Raw genomic sequence first — 17,424 nt, forward strand, 5'->3', positions numbered from 1 at the left:
TGTGCTCCATGTCGATTTTCACTAACTTATCATTTAATACAGACGTAAAAAGTTTACCAATACAACTGACGATTGAAATACCCCTGTAGTTATCAGGGTTACTTGGATCGCCTTTCTTAAATACTGGAACAATATTTCCAACTGACCATGTACGAGGATAAATACCTGATTTAAAAATATTGTTAAAAAGTATAACAAGACAAGGTACAAACACTTCAGAACAATGGATAAAATACTCATTCAGCATTTCATCGATACCACACGCTTTGTTGGATTTAAGTTTTCGGATTGCACATTCTTTTGTCCTACACTCCTTAGATACCTGCACACGGGTACATGTACAGAAATTTCAACTATTTCAGTAAAGTAAGATGGAAGGTGTATTACAAGTATCAAATACCCTTTATAAACTTAGTTACCAGTACATTAAAAGAATCTCTTTCTTTACATGTTAAATCAATGTTTAATTAATTTCTTTATGTGTTCAGGTTTCTGACTTTAAGCATTGGATGAATGCACATAGAGTGTATAACATATATTATGGGCTGAATTAGGTTTAAATAAGCATAATATCACATCAAAAATGAAGTTATGAAGTATCAAGTAACGATAATTGTTTTCAAATGTTTTATTATATACTTTCATGTGATGAAAACAAAATTACTGGAATTAAACATATTAAATATATAACTGATTAATCATTATAATGCAAAATATAAAGTACCAAAAGATAAATGAAACTTTGCTTGAACAATATTAAACTAAGGATTTATAAAGTAAATTTGTCTTCACTTAGCTACAGTGTACAATTAACACGAATAGAAAGGTTGAAATATAACATCAAACTTAACTTCCAAAACCTTTTTAATAACTCTTTGAATACAGTACAGGTAAAAATCTCAGGTAGCCATGGGTACTGCCCATTACCTGTATGGGGGTTTTGCTGTTCATCACCTCTTAGGGTGTAGTGCACTACTGGTTTACCTGTACTTTAAACGCAGTGCGCTACTAGTTTAAACGTAGTGCACTACTAGGCACTACTAGTGCACTAGGTGTAAAGGTTAGCTTACACTCAACTGTTACTTGTGTAAATCGGCCTAGTGTACCACGTATACAAGTATCGTGTATCTTGTTGAACGGCCGGGCTTCCGTAGTATGTAGTAACTTGCTTGGGAATTCCCTTTACTTCCGGGTATTTCTCTGATTTGTAACCAACCACGCTAATCCACATGTACTTCCTGCGAAACGCTTTGATACATGTCTCATTTAGTAACGCAATTGAAATGTTGTTCTCAGCCATTTCCCTTTTTATTTATTTAACTTGCGTGAATGCACAACAAGGACAACAAAGCGACACACCAGAATTTGCACCAGAGGAAAAATACCTGGACATTTTGCCCCTCGCACAGGAGAACTTTACAGACGTCGTTTTGAACAGCAACGATCCATGGATTATCATTTTCCACGACGGTACCATGTCCATGGCATGGAAGAAAATGGCTGTCGGTGCCAGGGGTATTGTTTGGTTAGGGATGATTGACAAAACAAAAAATCACGAACTCCTTTCTGGCATGGTAAGTATAACATCTCTTTTACTTTCATTTTAGGATCATTTTCTACAGGATAGGTAGACCTAGTTGTGCTAATTCGTAAAATGATGAGACACGTAAACATATTCTTATTATAACCTATTAAATTATTTATTGTTAAAAAAATCATTTAATTAATATTGCAGCAAACGTCATTAGAATTATTCCAATGCCTCCACTATAACATAGGGATCGTTTGAACCACGGACCTCAAGATCTTAACTACAATGTACTAGTCTTAACAATCCTGCAAGAGTTTCCTCTGGCCCTGACACCATACGCCAGGCAGGGTGTCAGAGACAGAGAAAATTTGGGCAACGATCGGACTAAGGAGAAGGTCTCCCTAATCCAGCAGTATATTTCTTTTCTGAAGGGGAGTATATCTTCCTGTAGCTACATGTACTGTTGTAGTGGAAAAGTATATCACTTTTGACAGGGATGTACACTTGGCCAGGGCTGCCGTCATGTGATATATATGTCTCTGGCAAGGGAAATCGCAAATTTCTAATCAACTTAATCGGTAGAGAGTTATACTAGTAAGCAAAGAGTCCCATGTTCAATCCCTACCAGAGGCACTGAAATAGATATATACATGTACATTAATTGTTGCTAATGACCTTTGTTACAAAATATTGATCAGCATATCTTAAGTGTGTATGTCAACTGGGGCATTTACACTTAAATTGCTGCTACAGATCAGAGCTGAAGATTAAATGATTTAAACAATTTGTAAATTATGTTCCATTTTTTTTGCAATGTGAATCATTTCAGGGTTACGACTCAGCCAAAGATGGGGAAGCCAGAGTGTATCCCTACGGGGGACTCCAACACAAGAAAAAGAAATGGGTGTCAGTTAAAAATCCGAATGATGCTAAGATTGCTGCCATCAAGTCTCTGCCAGACAAAACATTAATGATGAAGGGCAAGGATATTCAAGACTTCCTTGTGGAATGTTTCTCTACTTCACCTTCACGCTTCCCACTTATAATACTTTCAGGTTTGTATTACTAAAGAAATCCTCAATTCCTATTTTCTCCCACTTGTAAAATGAATTGTTTCAGTAATATAAATGTTATTACACACTCAAGTGTAACATATCATTTGAGTAGTGTGAAAGGGTTTTAAATCTTTACATTTTAAGATGTCTTCAATATATAATACTGATTTCTTTATGGCGTTTGATTGACTGATACAGCAGTGTAAATGATTGCAGTGTAATTATTTCTAAGAGAAGAAAGTTCATCAATAAAAGAAGATTTCCACAGGGATTGTGTACTGTAAATTAAATTATAAGGATTAATTTGAATACATTTTTATGTTATTTTATGGAACACATAAATTGGAGTGTATTCTCATCATAAACCACTTTGCAGTGTAATTACAGAACACTCTGTTTTTTGTGTGCTATATTTCCATAGTACAAAAACTTATATTAAAATTAAAATTAATATATTACACCATGAAATTTCAAATAAGTCTTCATTTAGACATTAAAATATAATTAAAATATGAGAGAGTATATTGTATCAGTGAATACATTCATCATTTTATAATACAGACACTCAAGACACACCATCCTTGTTCAAAGCCCTTGCAGTGAGATTCCAGAAATATTTCAACTTTGGACGATTTGTGGATGCAACAGTCGAGGACTATAGGTCTCTTGGACTTAGTCTGGAAGATGACACATTTGAACTTCCAGCCATCTTGGTTCTAGTCCCAAAGAAACCTGGAATGATTGAGGAAATCTCCTTTAATGCTATAGAGTACCGTAAAAATATTATGGGTGCAATAAATTACCCAAATGTCCTCCAATTTCTTTTCGCTGTAAATAACAAGTATCGATACTGGCTGCCAGGCAGTGATATGTCCTATGTCAGGGAAGTTGCTGAAATGGAAGATATTATTGAAATCGAAAACAGGAGATTTGATATTTTGTTTGAGGGAAAAAAAGCAAAAATTACTAAAAAGAATGATGAAAATAAGGCACAAAAAGAAAAATTGTCAGAACAACTACTTGAAAAGGGACTGAACATGTTGAAGCAAGAATTATAGCTCTATTGTAATACATACATTTAATACATTCCAACTTTCTCAACTGTTAACAAAGACAAAGTCTTGGGAGGTACAAAAAACATATTTGTTTAAGTCTAATTTTAAGTGTGAATTTCCCATTCAATCTCCTGTTCACCAAATAGGACGTTATTAGAAGTCTACAGATGATATATATTTTGCATCAAAACTTTCCTGAACAGTTATTTTTTTAAGTTTAGCAAGTTTATACATTGAATTGTAAAGTACTGATTAAAACCTATTATATTCTTACAAGGCTCTCCCAACATTACATAACACTTAAGACACAATTTTTTAAAAACTTTTTGACAAGCACGCTCTGACCCTCAGGTCAAAGGTCAAATGAGTGCAAAACTTAAATGGTCTGTATTTTGTTAGATACATTGATGAAATTAAAATAAAAACATGCCTTATGGATGACCCATGGGTGATGTATAGAAATAGATCACTGACTTCAGTCTCAAGGTCAAAAGTAAAACATTGAAGTGCAATCTCTTCCATCCTCATAACTATCAACCATGTTAATAATCTTGTATATATATTTGTAAATATATTCTAAATTAATCATTACCTTAAATGTATATCCAGAATCTATATTGATAAAGTGAAGACATTACTGGTATTTATATGATTGTTTAGCAATGAGATGTGAAGATTTTTATCACAGAGAGTAAGGCGATTATGTCTTAATGTGCATTTATCAAACAATGTTACAAAAGTTACAAAGTTAACATTATCTCAAACATCGAAAAGCTATTTAACAGAATGATTAGATAATTAATGTTACTAGGACATTATAGTTTTATATTGACAATTATCAAAATATATTTTTTCATATTTTTTTAAAGAATTTATTATGGAATACTCTATCTTAGATGGTTATCACTTCTCAGTGTGGAACATACTGTTGCCATGATATTGCCGTCCAAATTTTATATCTTTTTAACATTTCTTTTTGTTCAATACTTTATTGAATTATACAACTTCGCTAGCCAAGGGTGCTCAATAAGATACTCTTCTTTTCCCATGCATTTCAGGAGAGTAATGAATATCCCTGGTTAGAGAATTTGTGACTTACAATACATCTTTTAGACAATAATGAAAGAACCAGCATAATTTCATTGACATATTATCATATTTTTTTTTAAATAAAAAATTTGAATTTACAAAAAAAAAAACATAACAAAAAAAACCACCCAGTTTATAATATTTTTGCAATAAAAAGAAACATGCAATCACCTTTGTTTTGTTTTGTTTTGTTTTTATCCTGACATTACTTGTTTGCATACTAAGAAAGAAATATTGTTTAGATGTCGATAATTAAACCTAGATTTATTTGGTACAAGATTTGCATTTTCACTGATGTCTTTACATAAAAATAACCTTATCAGTGTTTGAGGATGACCAGTATTAGGAGTATCATTGTTAGTTCTGAATTAGCAGGTAACTGTTGATTGTGTAATGCACCCACTACTGTAATTATTGTACATTGTGGGCAAATGATTAACAGAATATCTTTCACCTACCATGTTTAGATCACCCTCAATCCATTGTCTGTCTGCTGCACATCTTTAAACATTTCTTGTTTAAGCACTACTTCTCAAAGTTCCTGTGGGATCTATCTGAAATTTTACCATTATGTTCCCCATGGTTCCTAGTTATAAGTTAATTTTTTTTGACTGCTCAAAACCAAGATGACTGAAAGGCAAGCCTCTTTTGAGAGACTTTGTTAGCAATATTTCTAGGTAAAATATTGGAGTTATCTAGCTTTCTGTCTGAAATTTCACAAGTGTATGATGCAGACAGATAAGAAATATAAAGATTGCAGATAGATAGTATTATTATCTTTTAAGAGCAGTAATTGGTTGCTACATCACACAAAGTACTAAAAGGTTTAATTTCCAAATACAATGCATATGTTTTCATGGTGACCCAAGTTATCTCTCTACTGTCCTAGTCATCAGTTTCCATGGGGACCCTAGTTATCACTCTCTACTGTCCTAGTCATCAGTTTCCATGGGAACCCTAGTTATCACTCTCTACTGTCCTAGTCATCAGTTTCCATGGGAACCCTAGTTATCACTCTCTACTGTCCTAGTCACCAGTTTCCATGGGGACCCTAGTTATCAATCTCTACTGTCCTAGTCATCAGTTTCCATGGGGACCCTAGTTATCACTCTCTACTGTCCTAGTCATCAGTTTCCATGGGGACCCTAGTTATCAATCTCTACTGTCCTAGTCATCAGTTTCCATGGGGACCCTAGTTATCAATCTCTACTGTCCTAGTCATCAGTTTCCATGGGAACCCTAGTTATCACTCTCTACTGTCCTAGTCACCAGTTTCCATGGGGACCCTAGTTATCAATCTCTACTGTCCTAGTCATCAGTTTCCATGGGAACCCTAGTTATCACTCTCTACTGTCCTAGTCACCAGTTTCCATGGGGACCCTAGTTATCAATCTCTACTGTCCTAGTCATCAGTTTCCATGGGGACCCTAGTTATCACTATCTACTGTCCTAGTCATCAGTTTCCATGGGAACCCTAGATATCACTCTCTACTGTCCTAGTCATCAGTTTCAATGGGGACCCTAGTTATCACTTTCTATTGTCCTAGTCATAAGCTCTTTGTTATAACACTAACTATACTTTAGGACAGGCGAGTTAAAAAAGTGTCAATTCCATCCATCCATGACGTAATAATAGTGGATAGTGTTTTGAATTGATGGACAAAGAAAACAAACAATTTGTAGATTCATCAATTTACACTTCTTTAATTTCATACACACAAACAAATCTCATAATGTAAGATGTTAGCGAGTTCTATCCTCTTGTACCAACTGGCCATTGATAATACCAAAATGCATTCATAACAGATACAAGTCACAGGTAACTCACTTTAACCTTTCAATTTCAATACGCATTTACTATATTTATCCTGCAATATGCTCAGGGAGCCAATACAAAAAACACTCAAATAAGGGGCTTGACTTGCTACAGGACAAGGAAATGACATTTGTTGATAACTTGGCTAGGATTGAACTGCAGCAGATGTATTGGTGGGCAGGAATGCATCAAATGCCAAATTTATTGTACACATTGTAATCACCCAAGGTGTGTATTTTCATACCTCAGGTGTGTATTTTCATACCTCAGGTGTAAACAGGTTGCGAATAATTTGCTGGCCGAACATATAGCGTCACAGTAAATAATGAAAGATTTTCACTAGTCCTGAGTGTGGGGCAAGTAGAACTGTTCACCCTACAGTATAGGTATAAATTATAAACATCAAACAAAGCAAACTGTAACAAAAATTGGAGTAAACCAACATTTTATGTCCTGAAGAGTTTGTGACAAACAATTAAATGCTTTACTGTACAACCAGCTGTTTCGCTGTCAAAGTTCTCTTGGCTTTGAAAATACATGACAAGAATTATTACAGAAGTTTTACTTTGGAAATGAGAGATACTTTCAAAGTTAGTCAAAGCTTTTTGACAACATTTTCACTTCGATACTGTCTTGAACATCCACATTACTGGCACATATGTTACATCATAACTGAATAGGTTTCTTTTAAATCAAGCAAGGCCTAAAAAATAATATATGTACAGTGTTTCGACTAGCATGCCAGAACAAAATAGGGTAGGTAGATGGAGATATTTTGTAAAAGTTTTTACTATTAAGGTTACTGCTTGAAATAGCCAAAAAAATAAAATTCTTCGACACAAAAATATACAGACAGTAAGGTTGGCAGAAACACAGGACTTTTTTTTAGGCCAAAGATGTAGATCAATCACATACTTCCTCGCAGGTTTGCTATTTCAGCAGTGCCAGGAACAGATGGTTCCGAGATTTTGATAATGTAGAAATACTGATGGGTGATGAACATGTAGTTATGCAATAAATTAACCAAAACAAGAGGCCCAGGGGCCTTAACGGTCATCTGACTCTAAATTAAAACCCTTATATTATTGTAGTATGCATTCTCTGTAGCAAGTATATAGTGGCACTGTTGGCCATGGTGGCCATGTTGGATTTCTGACCGGCCCAATAAATAATAACACTTGGTCTGGACCATCTAAGGATAATTTCTGGTAAGTTACAGCTGAATCCCACCGGTGGAATTTGAGAAGAAGTTTGAAATAGGTGTTGTTCAGGAAAACCATGATTGCGCAATCATGTTACAAAATGGCCGCCATTGCTGCCATGTCAAAGTTTTTACGAGGCCGAAAAATTAACAACACTTTGTTGGCCCTCCTTCCTTAACTTCCTCACCAATTTCCAGCTCAATGGCACCAGTGGAACTGGAGAAGAAGTTTAAAATGTGTTTTTTAAGATGGCGGATATGGCGGCCATCTTGGATTTCAGACCAATCTAAAAGAAACAACACTTGGTTGGGATCATCTCAGGAACATTTCAGGCAAGTTTCAGCCCAACAGCACTGGTGAAACTTGAGAAGAAGTTTAAAATGTGTTTTCAAAATGGCGGCTATGGCGGCCATCTTGGATTTCGGACTGACCCGAAAAATAACAACACTTGATCAGGACCATTCCAGCATCATTTCAGGCAAGTTGCAGCTCAATCCCACTGATGGAATTTGAGAAGAAGTTTTAAATAGGTGTTGTTTAGAAGAACCATGATTGCGCGATCACTTTACAAAATGGCCACCATGGCTGCCATGTCAAAGTTTTTACGGGGTCGAAAAATAACAACACTTTGTTGGCTTTCCTTCCTTAACATCCTCACCAATTTCCAGCTCAATGGCACCAGTGGAACTGGAGAAGAAGTTTAAAATGTGTTTTTCAAGATGGTTGCCATGGCGGCCATCTTGGATTTCTGACCGACCCGAAAAATAACAACACTTGGTCAGGACCATCCCAGCATCATTTCAGGCAAGTTGCAGCTCAATCCCACTGATGGAATTTGAGAAGAAGTTTTAAATAGGTGTTGTTTAGAAGAACCATGATTGCGCAATCACTTTTCAAAATGGCCACCATGGCTGCCATGTCAAAGTTTTACGGGGTCGAAAAATAACAACACTTTGTTGGCTCTCCTTCCTTAACATCCTCACCAATTTCCAGCTCAATTGCACCAGTGGAACGGGAGAAGAAGTTTAAAATGTGTTTTTCAAGATGGTTGCCATGGCGGCCATCTTGGATTTCTGACCGACCCGAAAAATAACAACACTTCCTCAGGACCAACTCAGGATCATTTTTGGTAAGTAAGAGCTGAATCCCACTTGTGGAATTTGAGAAGAAGTTTTAAATAGGTGTTGTTTAGAAAGAACCATGATTGCGCAATCATTTTACAAAATGGCCGCCATGGCTGCCATGTCGAAGTTTTTACGGGGCCAAAAAATAACAACACTTTGTTGGCTCTCCTTCCTTAACATCTTCACCAATTTCCAGCTCAATGGCACCAGTGGAACTGGAAAAGAAGTTTAAAATGTGTTTTTCAAGATGGTTGCCATGGCGGCCATCTTGGATTTCTGACCGACCTGAAAAATAACAACACTTCCTCAGGACCATCCCAGGATCATTTCAGGCAAGTTTCAGCTCAATCTCACCAGTGGAACTTGAGAAGAAGTTTCAAATGTGTTTTCAAAATGGCGGCTGTGGCGGCCATCTTGGATTTCTGACTGACCCGAAAAATAACAACACTTGGTCAGGACCATCCCAGCATCATTTCAGGCAAGTTTCAACTCAATAGCACTGATGGAACTTGAGAAGAAGTTTGAAATGTGAAAAGTTTACGCACGGCGGACGGCGCACGGCGCACGGCGCACGACGACGGACGAAGCATGATGACTATAGGTCATCCTGACCCTTCGGGTCAGATGACCTAAAAACTAGCAATTATTCTCATGATTTTTTCTCTGTTGCACTATCTGAAGAACGAAATAGTCCGGAAAACCAATCCATTATTGTAAATCCCTGTCTCATAAAAAACACATGCGTCCTGTCCTTAAATGCACCAAATGAATCAAAAGCTGGCCGAACATCCAAAATAGAAAACCGGAAGTCTTTGTCCACCTGGCCACCATCATAATAGTCAATAATGTAGCGCACATCCTTGCCACACCTGTCCACAATCCAATCATGTCTGTCAAATGGCAACTCATATCTGGGAATAAGAAATAAATAGAAATAAGATATGCTTGATGAAAGAAAATAAAAAACATAATATTATTTAGATAGAGATTTAACACAATGTAATTGTTTATGTAATACTGAATGAAAGTTAAATTTACATCAAATTAATGAAGAGTTTTATTAATATAATTGAACACAAGTAAATAAAGAGTTTGATTAATTTAACATACCGTATTTGACCTAATAAGGGCGCCCCTACCTTTTTTCAAGGAAATAAATCTTTGACTGAGTGTCAAAATGGTGTTTAAAAGTAATAATTCATGTGAAATGTTTTGCTACTTTATGTGTTCAATTTTCTTCAGCAAATTAAGTAACTGGAACACAAGTTTTTGCCACATTTTGTCTATTCCTACAGATGACATGTCAGTGCAAAGAGCACCCGAAACTAAACACACATACAAATAATAACCTACTATCTTTATTTGAAGATAAAGTAAAAGACTTCATTCTTGTTGATAAATAACTTTTGTTCAGAACAAAAGGCTAGTAAAAGACATTGTAAATCAATTATTAGGTCAAAGAAAACGATGTCTGATATAATCTGGGAAATCACCTGTGTCTATAAATAGAACAAAAAAAGAGTTCCATTCGAACATAAATGGTTGAACACACGTTCTCTGGTCTAAAGATCAGCTGGCATGGTTTACAAGCTTACAGGAATATTCAAGTGATGTTTAAGCTTAATATATAATGAATAGATATCTTCATCTGGAATATTTTTATGACTGAATATTTTACTGTTTCCACAGCCTTGGGTATTCTGCTATAAGGTATGGTCTGTCTCATAAATCTTCAGAATAACTAATCTTAATAAGGGCGCCCCCACTGTCAATTACCCGCGCCCTGTGCCCTTATTAAGTCAAATACGGTAAATGAACACAAAGTGTTAGTTTCTATTCAATTTGAAAACATGCTTTACTATTGTATTTTCAACTGTATTAAGATTATTGATGGAAAGTCAATATTTTTCACCACCATGACAATACCTGTATTGTAAGGTCATGTAATTATGACTTCACAATGGTGTTTTAGCAATACCATGTGCGATATCATTTATACGGAATAGTAATTTTTTTCCTAAAATTCTTTTCTCTAATGACTGATCCTTACCCCATCCAACTCCTAATTTTGGCTCTTGGAGAATACTCTGTGGCCTTGCCTCCAAATTTCTTCAAAGCTGGTGTAGCGCACTCTCTGTAATGTAAGAAATTGGTCACTTGTGATTGTTTAAATGGAAGCATGCTACCAAAAGGTTCTATCTGAAACATTAATAAACTATTTTACTACTTTAAAACTAGACACTTCTACAATAAAACTTCAGACTGTTTGTGAAGCATATGTAACCTTGCTTGCTATTTGATAGAAGTAGAGCCGAGTATGATATCTCTTGCTCCAAAAGGTGTCCAATTTAGATATTTTTTATATAACAATTTAACTCCGCAACACCAATGTTAGACCCAAAAAGATCTTTTGTGCATTTTTCTACAGACAGAAAATTTGATACCCCATTTATCTATTTGGTTAAGTATCTATAAAACAATTACAAATTTTGTCTTCTGGAAAAGATAAATCTTTTTATTTTGTAATTTTCTTCTTTATTTCTTAATTTTGATTGCAGTGATAATTTATATCTTACTTTGCATGGAGAGCCTCCCACTTAAGGACTTCATGCCAGCCTTGTTCATTGTTGGCATTGTGAATCTTAATAATGTCTGTCATATCTTTGGCTCCAATATCATCTTCCTTCCATCTCCAACCTGTTAGGTTTAAATCAAATGAAATTAATTGCATGTACACAACTTATAGTAGTGACTGTGCTTTCATAGTGTAATCTGACAGGATTGTTTAACAGGTCCAAGGGACACAACTCCAAAGAAACTAGTCAATATACTATAAATGAACAAAATATTTTTACTACATTGTTTAGGTGATTTGATGGTAAGAAGTAACAGTATAACACTTAAAAGCATCTTGTAACTTTAAATACTGTTATCAAAGCAGCAAAAATTTTGACATGCAAGATAAATTATTTTGCAAACACAATCACCAGATCATATAACCCCTCCATCTTGCTTCATACTTTGTTTTGTAATATTGCAAATTTGAAACCATTCTGATTATTCCAATTATTTAATACAAATAAAAAATGTACATACATATATAAGAAATTCCAACATATCATTTTTTCCATTTATTTTTACTACTTACTACATGTATTTTGTTTTAAATTTTATTTTGGTACTGCTTATTAAGCTCCCATGAATACCCAATGCAAACACAAACCTTTTCTCAACATGGCATTCCAAAACATCTGTTCTGATGGGTAAACCCAGTTTTCACTGGCGCCCGCTTTAGGAATGCTGGAAATAATTCTGTCCTTTTCCAATGGAAATGGTTGATCTGGAGCAGGACGCTGGTTTGGGGGTGGCATCTGTTAATATAAACTTACATATTAAAACTTAGATCATAAAGTCATTATTATTGAACAGATTTTGAAGAGGTTTTTTTAAGCTATTGAGAAAAAAATATTCTTCAATGATGATTCATTTATCTTACAGTAGCAAGTCTTTAGTGTCACCGACTCAATATTGATCATTTCCTTCCAGACAATAGATAATCATGGTGGATGAGATTTTTGAATAAAATCTCACATTATGAGAAATTCATGAGATTTTCTAACAAAAACATGGGTGAAAATCCCTACTTTTCACCTGAGACACTGATCATGATCATGAGTGATCCCTGCTTTCAACAGCTTGTTATAGTGTAATCATTTTATTAAGTCACTATAGAAGATCTAGTTACCATGTTTAATGGATCAATGTCATCAGATTGATTCTTCTGACCGTCAGCAGTTCCTTGATGCATAGGACATTCACTTGGGTAGTTCTGTGTTGTTTGCTGTGGGTTACTATCTCCCTGATGCATAGGACATTCACTTGGGTAACTCTTTGGGGCGATGTTGTTAGAATTCATGTCTTTGTCTCCAGCACTTTTGTTGTGCATGGGACATTCTGTTGGTGGGGAGGCCGAGTTCTGTGTTACGCTTGGTGCCACCGGAGTAGAGTTACTCCCTCCCATGTTGATAAGTTACTTCAATATATATCCTGTAAATAAAACGAGACACATTTTATGAGATAAGTAATTAAGAAATCAAAGAATCCTGTTAGTCAAAAGTATGATGAAATCAAAGATATAAACAAAAGTAGAGATGGGGTTGAAGCTGTACTTATAGCATTTTGAAGCCAAGAATGAAAAGGACCACACGTTTTTTTGGAAGGCCATTCAAACCATCTTACATGAAAAGGGTCACTCACATTAATAAAATGCCCAGTGTAGTTACGATTCAAGACATTTGTGAGAGATAATGAAATAGTGGCCTTTATTAGTCATTATGAATGAGTCATTGATTACCCTCAATAAATAACTAGGTATAATGCTCGTTAGCCATCACCAATTCCTTGTAATGAACAAACAAGAGGCCCAAGGGCCTTAACGGTCATCTGACTCTAAATTAAAGACCCTTATACTATTGTAGTATGCCTTCTCTGTAGCAGGTATAGTGGCATTGTGGGCCATCATGGCCATCTTGGAATTTGGATCAAACCGAAAAATAACAACAACACTTGATCAAGACTCAGGATCATTTCTGGCAAGTTAGAGCTGAATCCCACAGGTGGAATTTGAGAAGAAGTTTTAAATAGGTGTTGTTCAGGAAAACCATGATTGCGCTATCATGTTACAAAATAGTCGCTGTGGCTGCCATGTCAAAGTTTTTACGAAGCCGAAAAATAACAACACTTTGTTGGCTCTCCTTCCTTAACATCTTCACCAATTTCCAGCTCAATCACACCAGTGGAACTGGAGAAGAAGCTTAAAATGTGTTTTTCAAGATGGTTGCCATGGCGGCAATCTTGGATTTCTGGCCTACCTGAAAAATAACAACACTGCCTCAGGACTATCCCAGGATCATTTCAGGCAAGTTACAGCTGAATCCCACAGGTGAAATTTGAGAAGAAGTTTTAAATAGGTGTTGTTTAGAAGAACCATGTTTGCGCAATCATTTTACAAAATGGCCGCCATGTTGAAGCTTTTACGGGGCCAAAAAATAACAACACTTTGTTGGCTCTCCTTCCTTAACATCCTCACCAATTTTCCAGCTCAATGGCACCAGTGGAACTGGAGAAGAAGTTTAAAATGTGTTTTTCAAGATGGTTGCCATGGCGGCCATCTTGGATTTCTGACTGGCCTGAAAAATAACAACACTTCCTCAGGACCATCCCAGGATCATTTCAGGCAAGTTTCAGCTCAATCTCACCAGTGGAACTTGAGAAAATGTTTCAAATGTGATTTCAAAATGGCGGCTGTTGCGGCCATCTTGGATTTCAGACTGACCCAAAAAATAACAACACCTTGTCAGGACCATCCCAGCATCATTTCAGGCAAGTTTCAGCTCAATCCCACTATTGGAATTTGAGAAGAAGTTTTAAATAGGTGTTGTTTAGAAGAACCATGATTGCGCAATCACTTTACAAAATGGCCGCCATGACTGCCATGTCAAAGTTTTTACGGGGTCAAAAAATAACAACACTTTGTTGGCTCTCCTTCCTTAACATCCTCACCAATTTCTAGCTCAATTGCACCAGTGGAACTGGAGAGGAAGTTTAAAATGTGTTTTTCAAGATGGTTGCCATGGCGGCCATCTTGGATTTCTGACTGACCCGAAAAATAACAACACTTCCTCATGACCATCTCAGGATCATTTCTGGTAAGGAAGAGCTGAATCCCACTGGTGAAATTTGAGAAGAAGTTTTAAATAGGTGTTGTTTAGAAGAACCATGTTTGCGCAATCATTTTACAAAATGGCCGCCATGTCGAAGCTTTTACGGGGCCAAAAAATAACAACACTTTGTTGGCTCTCCTTCCTTAACATCCTCACCAATTTTCCAGCTCAATGGCACCAGTGGAACTGGAGAAGAAGTTTAAAATGTGTTTTTCAAGATGGTTGCCATGGCGGCCATCTTGGATTTCTGACCGGCCTGAAAAATAACAACACTTCCTCAGGACCATCCCAGGATCATTTCAGGCAAGTTTCAGCTCAATCTCACCAGTGGAACTTGAGAAGATGTTTCAAATGTGTTTTCAAAATGGCGGCTGGGGCGGCCATCTTGGATTTCAGACTAACCCAAAAAATAACAACACTTGGTCAGGACCATCCCAGCATCATTTCAGGCAAGTTTCAGCTCAATCCCACTATTGGAATTTGAGAAGAAGTTTTAAATAGGTGTTGTTTAGAAGAACCATGATTGCGCAATCACTTTACAAAATGGCCACCATGGCTGCCATGTCAAAGTTTTTACGGGGTCGAAAAATAACAACACTTTGTTGGCTCTCCTTCCTTAACATCCTCGCCAATTTCTAGCTCAATCGCACCAGTGGAACTGGAGAGGAAGTTTAAAATGTGTTTTTCAAGATGGTTGCCATGGCGGCCATCTTGGATTTCTGACCGACCCGAAAAATAACAACACTTCCTCAGGACCATCTCAGGATCATTTCTGGTAAGTAAGAGCTGAATCCCACGGGTGGAATCTGAGAAGAAGTTTTAAATAGGTGTTGCTCAGAAGAACCATGATTGCGCAATCATTTTACAAAATGGCCGCCATGGCTGCCATGTCGAAGTTTTTACGGGGCCAAAAAATAACAACACTTTGTTGGCTCTCCGTCCATAACATCCTCACCAATTTCCAACTCAATGGCACCAGTGGAACTGGAGAAGAAGTTTGAAATGTGTTTTTCAAGATGGTTGCCATGGCGGCCATCTTGGATTTCTGACCGACCTGAAAAATAACAACACTTCCTCAGGACCATCCCAGGATCATTTCAGGCAAGTTTCAGCTCAATCTCACCAGTGGAACTTGAGAAGAAGTTTCAAATGTGTTTTCAAAATGGCGGCTGTGGCGGCCATCTTGGATTTCAGACTGACCCGAAAAATAACAACACTTGGTCAGGACCATCTCAGCATCATTTCAGGCAAGCTTCAGCTAAATCCCACTGATGGAACTTGAGAAGAAGTTTGAAATGTGAAAAGTTTACACACAGCGGACGGCGCACGGCAGACGGCGCACGACGACGGACGAAGCATGATGACTATAGGTCATCCTGACCCTTCGGGTCAGATGACCTAAAAACACAGACTTGATCTATGGCTGTAATTAATGTGCTTGTAAAAATACAACTATTGATAGCTATGCTCAGGCAATGGGGAGATAACTTTTTTTTGTCACCTTACCTTATACCTAGTAAAGCGTCATTCTCAAGCGTCTTTTTATAGTGTTAAATTAGCACATGAAAGTGTATACCTTTCAAACATTCGATTGACCGATGATGCAGATATGATATTGAGGCTATGTTAATGTGATTTCAATATATTTGACAGTCATCTTAATTCTAACAATGTCAAAGATACGGTCACAGACACAGTCCCTGGTTATAATTTGATGCTTTTCATAAAGATATTAAAAGGTTACTTCTTATTTTTCTAGTTTGCATGTTTTAGACAGGTGTGTGTATTTTCTTTGGCAAAGAAAGCAAAATTGTAGATAATTGCAAAGGGAGATAATTTGCTTGTTTTTTTCAAAAATTGTGGTATCTTTGCGCAGAGATAAAAATTTTGTTTATGTTTTAAACGCCAAATTTGCTTTCATATGAAAAAATTCATATAGTTTTAAATTGTGGTTTATGTAAATATTGCCGAAATCACTTTGAAATTATTTTTTTTTCATACTGACGCATTTTTTGAAAAATGGTTGACGAAGCTGACAAGAATGACCAAATTTCCGAAATTAAAAAAAATCATTAAAAATCCAAAAATCCACACATCTTCATTCTGGTTTTTTTATTGGCATGCCTAAGAGATGCTTCATGCATAAACATACTGTACAGCTTGCAAGTATATTGATAAAAAATAAAAATGCCTGAGCATAGCTACTATTGATTTAAATTAAAATCATGTGGACAGTTTATCTAGTGAAATGTATGAACCATGAATGAAAAATAAATTATTGAATTTATTAAAATAGAAAAATATATATAATTAAATAATAAATAACTACAATGTGTTATGTATAGTTAGTACATCTGGCAGTATATGTATATTAATTCTGTACAGTACATGTCATTCCCTACAACTTATCAAAATTTTGAATCAGACAGTCTATGGTAGATGACTCACGTCATTTATTGGTTATAATCATTGAAAGTTAAATAAATTGTCCCAAAGTACCAAAGAGAACTTCTTACATAATCCATTGACTTATGCAAGTCCGTGCATTATATCATCAGTACTACAGTAGAACGTTGTAGACTAGATGAACAGCTGACAGAAAGCTGTGTAGCACTTCAACTGCTACAAAGGCGAAAAAAAATCGTTAAAACTCGATTTATTGTAAAAACCCCGTTTGATTTAATTAATGAAATAAAAAAGAACTCACCTGTTCCTTTTTTTCAGCAAAATGTCCTACAATCGAATCATGCTCCTTCAGTTGACTTTGGTTTCGCAACGTGCTATTTTAAACTTCCGTTGTTGGAAAAATATGCGCGTGAATGATGCGTG

General features: G+C 36.1%; 2 protein-coding genes across 3 annotated transcripts; one reads left to right on the forward strand and one right to left on the reverse strand.

The window, feature by feature from the left end:
- Nucleotides 1-1,181: 1,181 nt before the first annotated feature.
- Nucleotides 1,182-4,886, forward strand: LOC117325595. The gene is made up of 3 exons (XM_033881938.1): nt 1,182-1,574; nt 2,361-2,586; nt 3,148-4,886. Exons 1-3 carry the CDS (start codon nt 1,230-1,232, stop codon nt 3,642-3,644), a joined length of 1,068 nt encoding a protein of 355 aa, XP_033737829.1. The 5' UTR covers nt 1,182-1,229; the 3' UTR covers nt 3,645-4,886.
- A 1,528-nt stretch (nt 4,887-6,414) lies between these two features.
- On the reverse strand, nt 6,415-17,423 carry LOC117325598 (cytochrome c-type heme lyase-like). Of its 2 annotated transcripts, none has more exons than XM_033881941.1 (7): nt 17,303-17,423; nt 12,618-12,919; nt 12,096-12,243; nt 11,449-11,569; nt 10,923-11,006; nt 9,506-9,783; nt 6,415-7,578 (listed from the first exon to the last, which is right to left on the reverse strand). In XM_033881941.1, exons 2-6 carry the CDS (start codon nt 12,891-12,893, stop codon nt 9,522-9,524), a joined length of 891 nt encoding a protein of 296 aa, XP_033737832.1. In that variant the 5' UTR covers nt 12,894-12,919; nt 17,303-17,423; the 3' UTR covers nt 6,415-7,578; nt 9,506-9,521. The 2 variants fall into 2 exon arrangements, with proteins under 2 accessions (XP_033737832.1, XP_033737831.1); XM_033881940.1 differs by having other exon boundaries at nt 6,415-7,575; nt 9,504-9,783; nt 17,303-17,422.
- Between the last annotated feature and the right edge of the window lies 1 nt (nt 17,424).

Source organism: Pecten maximus, chromosome 4, assembly GCF_902652985.1.
Source record: "Pecten maximus chromosome 4, xPecMax1.1, whole genome shotgun sequence".
NCBI classification, from domain to species: domain Eukaryota; kingdom Metazoa; phylum Mollusca; class Bivalvia; order Pectinida; family Pectinidae; genus Pecten; species Pecten maximus.